This window comes from Bactrocera latifrons, unplaced genomic scaffold (genome assembly GCF_001853355.1).
Source record: "Bactrocera latifrons isolate USDA-ARS-PBARC rearing strain unplaced genomic scaffold, ASM185335v1 scaffold_234, whole genome shotgun sequence".
Taxonomy (NCBI): domain Eukaryota; kingdom Metazoa; phylum Arthropoda; class Insecta; order Diptera; family Tephritidae; genus Bactrocera; species Bactrocera latifrons.
In genome coordinates, this window is record NW_017535897.1 from 462733 (window position 1) to 474477 (window position 11745).

Genomic DNA, 11745 nt, shown 5'->3' on the forward strand with positions numbered 1-11745 from the left:
TTTATTATTAACTACGTTAAAAGTTAATCAAGTGAAATTAAAAGCAATAACTGATTGTAATGCGGAAAAAGTGTTCGAAAAAGTTAAGAATAATGGGTAGCAAACTGTGCGTTGTATGTTTTCTGCCATCTAAATACATTAAAATTTATTTTTGTTAATACACTTGCACATAATTTAATAAGCAATATAAAACTGCTTACCTTTGATGCTGTAAACACAAAGGAGGCGGCAGACTTCAAGCGATATCTGTCAAAAAATAGCAAAAGTCGGCCAGAAGAAGATTAACATGGGTCAAATGCGCAAGTTAATGTAAATTAAGCCCGCTAATGCATATTAGCGCTGTCGTCTGTCAAGGATATGACGGTTGTACGTATCGCCTAAAACTAAACGAGATAGATATAGGGTTATATTATACATATAAACATGATCAGGATGACGAGACAAGTTGAAAACGGTTGACTATCTGTCGTCCGTCGTCGTGCATGCTGTAACTGGAGGAAAAATTGAGATATCTCTATGAAATTTGGTATGTAGATTCCTTAGTATAAAAAAAGTCCAAGTTCGTAGATGGGCGTAATCGGACTACTGTCACTCCCACAAATCGCCATTAACCGAAAACATATAAAGTGCCATAATTAAGCACTTAATTACGGTATAAAGCTGTAATTTGGTACAGAGGACCTCATTAGCAAGTTGCACCTGTGGGAAATTTTATTTGAAAAAGTGGGCGTGGCCCTGTCCTTTAACAAACTTAACATATATATCTAAACCGCTTAAGCCACAATAACCACATTTGGTAAGCCCTAATCTTATAAGAACTTCTACCGATGGTGTGAAAATGGATGAAATTGGAGAATAACCCCGTTCAATCCCGATATAACGGTACTGTTAAAAACTACTAAAAGCGCTATAAATCAATAACTAAATACGCCAGAAACATAAAAATTTGCCGCCGAAATGGGGGCTATGTAAAAATTGGACGATGGGTGTGGCATTGCCCACTTTTTTAATGAAATCCTATATCTCGGGACCAGACCGACTGATTTCAACAGAATTTGGTACCTGACATTTTTTCGATATTCCATGTCCCATTGTAAAAGTGGACAAAATCGGACAACAACAACGCCTAATTTCCATATAACACAACTTTAGATTCCACTTTTCTCGATCAGGTTACAGTACGCAAATCAAGATTTATATAACGGGATATTTAATATAACGGGATAAAACATTGCACGAAAAATGTCTTTAGTTGTGCCACCTTAAAATCTAATAAAAACTCTTCAAGCCCGTAGGTACCGAGTGCTTCGACCCCGACACCTATAGTTGACTTTTGATCAAAAATGTCGGTCTATGAGTGATATATGTATATAATTGAAATTAAAGGATAATCATTCTCTTATAATGGTTTGTCTGTATGTCAGAAATGGGTTGAATTAAACCAATATGTTCCCTAGCCCTCATATACCTAATTTAAAGATTTTCGAAATTCGGGGTGACTTTCTACCGCATATATCGGCCAAAGTGTCAGTTATCTCAATGAAAAAAGAGAGCGTGTTTTAATCATAATAGTCCAGTCATTATAGTAAGTTCACCTCGGAATTCTAGATACCCAGCTGTAAGTCTGTAAATATTATATATTGGCAGCCTAAAAGTTGTCTCAATACCTACATATGGTACCAATATAAAATATTTACAGACTTACAGCTGGGTATCTCAAATTCCGAGATTCTTACCTAATTTAAGCTTAAATGGCTGGACTATAAGAGTGTATCTTTGTGCCTAAAATAAAAGGCGCCTTTCAAAGTAAACAGGACTTTTTGAATTTAGCGCCCCTTGTGGCGCCACCTATATGTCGACTGGTGCGTTGGAATCTGCTATCTTTATTGATTGTCCAGAGAGTTCATGACATTTCATGGATTGGAAGTGAAGTTATTGCGTTTTAAGTGTCAGTATGTTTGTGTTATCGGTGCRAAAATTAGCTTCGAACAAAGAGCCAACATTAAATTTTATTTCAAAATTGGTTTATGGCTATAGTGACGATCAACATGTGGGCCATTCAAAATCCGTGATCACCGGAAATTCAAGGAAATGAAATTGAACATCTTCAAATCATCGATTTATCGCACTTTGACCGAACATTCGTCGTGTTCGACCCGAATGTCGTGAAGATCAAAGTTGGCGTTTGTTGCACGACAATGCGCCGTCTCATCGATCGACGCCTGTGACCGATTATTTAACCAAAAATCACATTTTAACCATTAACCACTCCCCGTATTCACCTGATATGGCGTGTCGTGCGACTTCTTCCTTTTCGGAAAAATGTATTTGCCCATAAAAAGAAAGCGTTATGCAGATGTAGAGACCATTCAAAAGGCTTGCACCGGCATACTAGCGACCATACCGGACAACGAGCCAAAATACTTGTGTGACATGCTTTTGAACCGTGCAAAAAGCTGTATTGAAGCAGAAGGAGAGTATTTTGATTAAAATAAATTGATTTTGCCGACGAAACCATTTGTTCTGTTTTTTTTTTTATCCTTTTTACTTTGGAAAGCACCTTGTAGATAAATTTGAGCGAAAACTTGGGCTAGTCCATATATAACTAATATCAGCATTTTCGGACATACTGGACATGACTTTATTATTGACACTGGCACACACTGTTATTCTAATTATTGTGAATATGTAATCATCCTGATGGATTATTCAAATTATGTATATAAATATGTATTTATATAGAATGTATGCATTACTTGCTTAACCCTCTAACAGGTAAGACCGCCCTGAGGCGACCTTTAATAAATATTCCCAAACTCATAGGAAATTTTATTTTTGTCTACAACTGTTATAAGAACCGTTGAATAATACACCGACTCATATTTCTTGAATATCATCAAATCTATTGTGACGTTTCGTTTTTTTGTTATGGTCAGTTGAATGCAGAAATTCAGTGTAAAAGTTCAATTAATTCCAACGCCGATTCTAAAATTTTCAAAGTTAAAATAAAAAGTATTTTATCGAAATATTCATACCGAAGAATATTATGTTAATTTTATGTTAATATAATTTTTAACAAAAAATAAAAAGTATTTCGTGTTTTAAGAACACAAACACGAAGACCGCCTCAGGGCGGTCTTGCCTGTTTACGCGAAATTCTTCTTAGGTATTTCTATGTTTGCGAGATTTTTTTTAATTTTTATTTTTTTTTAAAATGGGGCATAGAAATGACAGGAAATTAATCTAAGTAAATTTAGTGATAGTTGCTGAATGAATGGAATTAGTTGAAATAGGCGTGGATGATAGTGATTTTAGCAGTGACGATTAATTGGACGGCCGCGATTATTTGCTATTTCAGCGTGTATTCGGAAAATCAAGGAAGCAACTGATTCATTTATACATACCACTGATATGACCTTGAATATAAATTCAATTGATGATATACGTGTAGGATCATCAACGCTTTCTAAAATACCTGAAGCATCTTTATCTACCGCATCAAGGTCATTGACAGCAATATATTTAAAAAGAAAACCACGATCTCCATTACCAAACCTGGAAACTACTGGTCCCTTAGTAATTTTCTCTTCTCGTTGTTTTACAGGTTCAGATTTTTGGTTTTTATTCAAAATTTGCGCTTAATGTGAATGTAGTGGCTTTCCGCGGTATCTCACGCTTACCGCCACGTATCACATAGCTTGACACTTGACACATGTGTAGCACAAAATTAAAACATCATCTTCGGCAGTATATGCCCACAAGTGGGGAATAAAATTGAAGTACGTGGGTACTGCATATGATGTCGATATTAACACGGTTTTGTAGAAAGACAACAAGACAGTTCGATTGGTATCAATTTACGTTGGCATTCAACCATTTAAAAGAGAAAATGAAAAGGAGCAATCGGCCAAAGTTGCAAGCTACTATCGAAAACAAAAGCAGCATATTGAAATACAAATTATACAGGAATATAATAGCCATATGGGCGGAGTAGACTTAATGGATTGACTTATGGGTCGATACCGTATCTCGAAATCCGATAACATGGCTTTTTTACCATTTCGTAGATATAGCTGCGACAAATTGCAACAACAATCTACCAGCACAAGATAATTAGCTATTAAAGTTGCCCGAGTCCCGTAAAGAAATTGCTGATGGTCTTGTCGCTTACAAACTCAATCCTTCTTCTGGTCGGCCAAGTTTCACACCATCAACACCCGTACGAAAGAAACTAAATGTAGAAAAAAGAGCAGAACATCCAGTCACTCATGTCTGCTTTGATCAGTATGGTCACTTTCCCAAAGATGGTGGAAAAAGAAAATGTAAATTGTGCTTAAGTTCAGAAACGCAGAGTTTTTGTTCCAAATGTAAACCAAATTAATGCCACTCAACTACGTAAAACTGTTTTTTTGACAATCATCACAAAAAGTAGTAAATTTTGGCATTTGAATTCCCCTAGTTATTGAAAGTCTTCTTTTGTTTTTTTATTTTCTTTTCTTTTGAAATGAAATGCATTTTTAATTGAAACCACACCTATTTCTTTATTTTGACCTAAACCGGCAAGGCTGCCCTGAGGCGGGTTTCAGATTATTCTGGCCTGTAAGCACAAAAAAATTAAAAAAACTCATATGATGATATTTTTGAGGTTTATGAAGTCTAATTAGCCAAGAAAAAATTCCCAACCTTTTCCGTCCACGATTTTAGTTTTGACTGTTAGAGGGTTAAGTACTACATAGTTCAATTTATTATTTAGGTTTGGGTTTATTGTAGTAGTACCAGAGTCTTTCAAGTTTAATGTGTGCAGTTTAGTTGCAACTTTACACGACATCTTGGTTTGGACTACCCGTTTCTGGTGTTTAAACGATAAATTCGGTATGTGTGCGATTGTAATTGTGCAATGTACATATACAAATATACAAATATACAAACATTTCGGAGTGCTATGAGTAGAAAAGAGATGGACGACCCCACAAGAATTTAGTCAATTTGGCCTTAAAAAGATCGTAGAAACTTTAACAAAAGAGTCTGGTATGATCTCTTTGGTAATTAAGTACGATTAAAGCACCTCTTACGGTTACCAAATCATTTGGTGTTGTTAAGTTAGAATGGATTTAAGGGGTAATGAAGATTTTTTAGTACTTTTAGCTTAGGCCTAAAGACATTCACTGGCAAATAGCCGATATAGTAAGGAATAACTTAGACTACATAATTTATTTAATTTCTTATTTATCTATTTTGTTTTGGTTGAGAGATATGCTAATGCGTTGTTGTTTTAGCTTAATAAAATCGTTCACCAAATGTTGTACATAGATAATTTTTTCAACAAAGGTAATACGATAGACTTAAAATAAATAATAGTAAAAGCGAAGAGAGATTAAATGAAGACATACGTATGTATGTATAATAACCAATTATTAGTTACATTATAGAAGAATTTCATTACTCTTCCGATAAGCTGGACAAGTCTGAATAATGTTCGCATACGCAATCGAAGTTAGATTCAATATAATTTCAAAGATAAATCGAAAGATTTAGTGACATGATATTACGAGTTCACTTAAACCGAAACGCGCCGATGTCTTTTTTTCAAATAAAAATAGTTACTACTCTCTCTGTGGACGTTCTTTGTCTGCAGTCAATCGAGCCATAAACCTTATCTCAAGAGATAAAACATGCTACTCACACGTGCCCTGTCTATTACTTCAACTATTTTGTGTCGTAATTATTTGAACGTTATTTAAAGATCTCACGGGTTAGAAGTGGGAAAATTGGTAAATATTTACATACATACATATATCATCATACAATTATAACCCTGAAGGAAAAATCTTGAGCTGAGGAACTACTTCGATTCAGAACAAAATTTTGGACTTCAGGTACTTCTAAAAACAGGGTGTGTTGAATTAAAGGTATCAAAAAAAACAAAAACACATTAAAAAATATCAGTTTCTGCAACGGTTTGTTAAGAGTAAATAAGTTAATAACCTTTCATAACGGACATATAAATGTAACAAGAAAACTAAAAATAATGAAGTTTGCTCTCTTATTAAATTGTACAGGTCATAGACTCATTTATTCCTGTGGAAAAGTACATATCGAAATAAATAATATTTATTACCGAATGATATGATGCTAACTAAAATATTTATAAATATATGAATTTCACTTAATTCTTGAAGTGTCGTAAAAAAGGCAATTCATATTTTGCTACACATTTTTATATTACTTAAAAAAAGGAAAAATTAAAAAAGTCAAAATTTTCAAAAATTAGAAGCTGATGGTAAAAATTTGAACGTAACAACACACACAATTTTTTTTTATTTCTAGACTGGAATAACACCGTATCTATATCAAAGCTAGTGCAATTTCATTTAAATGTTTGCAACTAAACTTCAGTATACCTAAAAAAAATGTAATTCTTATTCAGTAAATGTATATATTAATTGCATTAGATACATCGAAGATAAAATAAAGAATTGGCAAGAAAAATTATCCTAACTATCGAATGTGAACACCTTGGTGTCTTTCGTTTACTTTTTACTGAAAACATAGGTAAAACTATCACATATTGTAAGGACATTAAGGGACAATCTACTAGTAATAATGTGTCCTGTGTCAAAAATGGACAAAGTCGGGAAAGTAAAGGTTTAAATTTCCGATTGACTTTATATCGTATATATACTATATATTATATATAACGTAGAATATCGTAGCAGGATGAAGCTATGGTATAGTCTTGGATATACTATAGTTCTATGGGAAAAATTAAAGAATTCAAATCGAAAAATTCACCACAACTATGCCTGTACTACATATAATGGTTTTAGTTATTCTAGAGGTTCTTAATAAACTTTAGTATAAATGAAAATTTGGACTGCATGTAAATCGTTTTTTGATGATTACATCAACAATTTGTATCAAATTTGGAAATCGATTTTTTCATTTCACAATAAACATAAGTATAAATGAAAATATTGAATAATAGTACAAATTAAACCATAACTCTTCAATAGCCGCTATACCGGATATAAAAACCCAAGTGTTTATGGGTATGTGAGTTATATTAATGAAAGTAAGATAAGGTTGCATGTTATTAACATGGTCTTGAACTAAAAATGGATTAAATAGATTTTGTATTTTCCCTATTTTTATATAAGATTTTTAAACTTTCTGTTACTTATAAAATGTAGTAAAGAAGGTAAGGGAGATCGTTAAACACATAATGTTACATTATGAGATGTTAAAAAGATACCGATAGTCTCTCAGGACATATCCGTATTTTAGGTTTGTGTGGTCTTTCCAATGATTTCCTTGATTGAATTGGTTACGCTGGAATGTAAAACAGTACTTGGAGTAAGTTTATCAAATCTATACAAGAATTTTGATAATAATAATAATATCAATATGTACGTTTTTTGATTACACATACAACGAAGAAAAGACGTAGACGTCTGTATACATATGTATATACTATATATGTACGTATACACATACATATGTATATATTGAAATGTGGTAGACTTATAATTGATGAAAATGTTGCTCGGGTTTACCTAATACTTTAAGTGCAAAACTAAACGTATATGCAAAGTATCAAGAGAAATTACGTGAGTATTTTTCCGGTGTATCGTTGCGTTAACATCGTACAGCATAGTAGTGGGGAGCACAAGCATTTACGAAACGATTTAACAGCGTTTCGCATGCGAAGTGTACCAAACACAAACCAAATATTGTATCAGAAATGAAATGTTATTTAAGACCTGAAGCGCCTCGCACAAATCACTTCATACTTGGTGTTCTTAGAGTGAAGACATCCGGAATCGGAAGAAAAGCAAATAAACAATATGTATATCGTAGTTATAATAAATAATATTTGTGTGAAGATATAAATAAAGTGTTCGGAGAATAAACGCTTAATTTGAATTATACTATAAAAAACTAAATCCACTAATTTATGAATTATAGTTTTTGATTGTGTGTTAATATAAAAATGACAAACTAATTGGTTGAAAAAAACATTATTATACTCTTAGAATAATTTGTAAAGACTTAAAAGAAAATATGAACATGGCACTATTGAAATATGTTGCCTTTGCATTGTGTATTGTGTTGGGGATTTTGGGCCCGATTAATGGTCACTTATTGAAACGCGGAGCTTCCTTTATGGATGATGACGCTACCGTTCGCACCGAAATTGTCGACCGTAATAATCGCACAATTTTGGCCAGATTCAACCTAACGGTAGCTCAAATGAACAGTATTATGCAGAGCCAAAATCCAAATAATGAAGATCGCGCCGGTCAAGATGCCACACAACGCTTTCATGTTATTAAAGAGTTTCGGTAAGCGCTGATAATTATAATTTTCTCAAATACGTGAAACGACAAATTTAGGAACTCAAGTTAATTTTTGATTATATTATGAAATCAAAAAATGGGTCGATTTTACTATTTACACTTATTTTAACAACGTTCTGAATACTTAACTACCCACGCAGATGCACAATTATTGTGGTTACTTTATCATTTTACAATTGTCGCGTTTAAGTTTGAAAAATTAGTTCAATTATCTACCTCCTAATATTTTTGTTGACGCTAATTAAGTGCATACTATGAATATAATAGTATGGCAACCAATCAGAGGCCAAAAAATGGCATTTACTATCTCCTAATTTATCACTAATATTTCGTTATTGTATGTAAAGTATTTTAATTGATATAGCCGTTTATCCACTTTAGCCGCCGCCGAGGCCCTTATATGTAACCATGCTAGTCGTGAATTCGAAACTTGAAAAATATTATTTCGCAATATTTTTTATAAAGACTCTATTATGTCATTCTTCTTCTTCTTGATTGGCGTAGACACCGCTTACGCGATTATAGCCGAGTTAACAACAGCGCGCCAGTCGTTTCTTCTTTTCGCTACGTGGCGCCAATTAGATATTCCAAGTGAAGCCAGGTCCTTCCCCACTTGATCCTTCCAACGGAGGGGAGGTCTTCCTCTTCCTCTGCTTCCCCCGGCGGGTACTGCGTCGAATACTTTCAGAGCTGGAGCGTTTTCGTCCATCCGGACAACATGACCTCGCCAGCGTAACGTAATTATGTCATTACCCTTGTTAAATAAGATGAAGCAGATATGTCAACACGAAAAATAAAAGTAAATCGCAGCATAGCCAAAGGAAAATTCTCAGCTTATTTCATATTTTATAAATAAACATCTCTCCTTCGCATCAGGAGGTGCCTGTTTTGGTTAATAACGCGTCACATGGTCACACAAGCCAAAAAATCTATGTATGATTTTTTTTTTGATAAAATTTCCGATACAAGGAAATTCCAACATTTTTAGCTCCGAAACGTTCATTTCTAAATATAGAATTATATAATATTTGGGCGTGTGGCAAACAAACAAACAAAAATATTTACATACGCATGCTACCTGCAAGGATCTCTTTATTGTATATGCTTATATATGTATATACTTTGAATTTGTAACATAGCTATGATCTTTTATATTAAATTGTTTATTACAATGTAGAGCATTCCCAAACACAATGTGCCTTGGAATTGTTGAAGTTGTGCAGGTGAGCAAATTAACATGATTTATTATTAACAAATTGCAATCACTGCACTGCAGTACAGTTTTGAGTTTTTGTTTGCTATAAACAAAACCACCCGCCGATCTTTAGCAACTAAAGGCTACACTTGAAAAAGTCAGATAGCTGCCCACTTGTTCATATAATACTACTTGCGTGTTACGACATGAAAATAATTATTTAAATTTACATATGTATATATACAAATATTACATTACTCGGCGGTCCGAAGCCTCCGGGAAATACAATTTGAGACTTTAAACATTTTGAAGTTTTGTGACGCCTGCTTATTAAAACTTGGCGTAAGTGCCCTCAAACACTTAAAATAGTAATACTTATTGGCATACGGTCAGTAATTTTTAAACGACCAATAGAGAAATAGATTGACCCGAGTTTATTTATTACAAGCACAAGTTGCACCGTTATATTAAAACTTCACTCTCCAAATAAAGTCACCGGAGGTTCGAAAATCTTTTTATTAGGTATCTGAGGACTAAGGGAAGTATTGAGCCAATTCCAAAAATCGGTACCTGAGTTCTTGAATAGTTTCGTTTGGATTTGGACAATTTTTAGTCATATGGTATAAGCGCACTATTGAGCAAAGTTTTATGCCGATGCATTCACAGGTACTTGATTTTCATTATGGAAAGTGAAGAATCAAATGGAATTTAAAACTGAGTTATATGAGAAGTAAGCATGTTGTAGCGTTATACACCAGACATATCTTTTCACCAAAATGTCCCCTTTTGACCCCGGCCCCTAAAAAGGCCTTTTGAATCATCATAGGTGTAAAATTCAATGTCTCCGCAATTTTATTGACGTCCGCCTGAGCAAGCTGTAACTTGAGTAAAAATTGAGACAAGTTGTTGAAACTTGGTATTCGAGTTCTTTAGTACAAAAGAAAAGTACGAGTTTGTATCGAATCATATCCACTTAAACTTAAAATGCTATAACTAAGCACTAAATTATCACATAAAACTCTTATTTGACACAGGGGATCGTACTAGCTGGGCAAAAAAATTATAAAAAAGGGGCGTGTTCCCGCTCTCTAACAAGTTTAATGTACATGTTTCTTAAAGCTCCAATAACCAAATTCGCTCAGCATAAATATTATAAGAACTCCTACCGACAGTGTAAAAATGGATGAAATCGGAAGATAACCCAGCTTACTTTCCATATAGCGGTACTTTTCTAAGCTACTAAAATCGCATTAAATCAATCAACTCATTACGCCAGAGACATTAAATTTTACCTCGGAGATGGTATGAGAGAGCTTTATAGGAACCGGTGTGAAAATTGGACAATGGGCGACCGACCGATTTTAATAAAATTTTGTACGCATCATTTTTCTTCTATTCCTACGTCATAGTTTGAAAATTGGCGAAATCGGATTACAATCACGCCTACTTTGCATATACAATATTAAATTCCATTTGATTCTTAACACGATTAATGTTTTTAGTGTATGCCATCTTATGACCAAAAATTTTTCAAATCGAACAAAACCTGTTCAAGTCTAGGTACCGAATATGTGGAATATGTGGAACCCAATACTTATAGTTTAGTTGTGACCGAAAATATCGGTAAATGTGTGAGATATACAATTGAAACTGATAATCCTTCTCTTTCAATGCTATATCTGTATGTAAAAAATGGGTGAAATCGGGCTAATACTTCCCTTAGTCCCCATGTATCTAATATAAAGATTTTCGAAGTTCCGGGTGACTTTGTACCGCATATGTATATCGGCCCCTATATAAGTTATACCAATGGAAATAAGATAACGTGTTTCCCTCAAAACAGTGTATATATGATTCGTTTTTTGTCATTGTGGTATGTTAATAAGTATGTGGTATTGGGAGAAATTACCAACTCCCTTTTAGTAAATTAAATGATTTTCGTTTTTTATATATAGGTCAGCGTATGAGTTATGTATAGTATATGTACTATATATAAAATTACTTGGATGTCGATCCTCTGGTTGACGTTTTACACCCTCTATGGCTTTGATTCTTGCAAGTTGCCTGAACTTACCCCTTCTTTACTTGTTGTTCTTTTTTATACTCTCGCAACAAAGTTGCTAAAGAGAGTATTATAGTTTTGTTCACATAACGGTTGTTTGTAAGTCCTAAAACTAAAAGAGTCAGATATAG

At 33.7% G+C, this 11745-nt stretch overlaps 1 protein-coding gene across 1 annotated transcript in view; it reads left to right on the forward strand.

Moving 5' to 3' along the window:
• The first annotated feature begins 7801 nt into the window (after nt 1-7801).
• The window catches only part of LOC108968944 (protein anachronism), a 19244-nt gene continuing 15300 nt past the window's right edge, over nt 7802-11745 (forward strand). Inside the window, exon 1 of the mRNA XM_018933308.1 lies at nt 7802-8342. Coding sequence (XP_018788853.1) covers nt 8062-8342 — 281 coding nt within the window. The 5' untranslated portion in view covers nt 7802-8061. The remainder of the gene's footprint in view (nt 8343-11745) is intronic.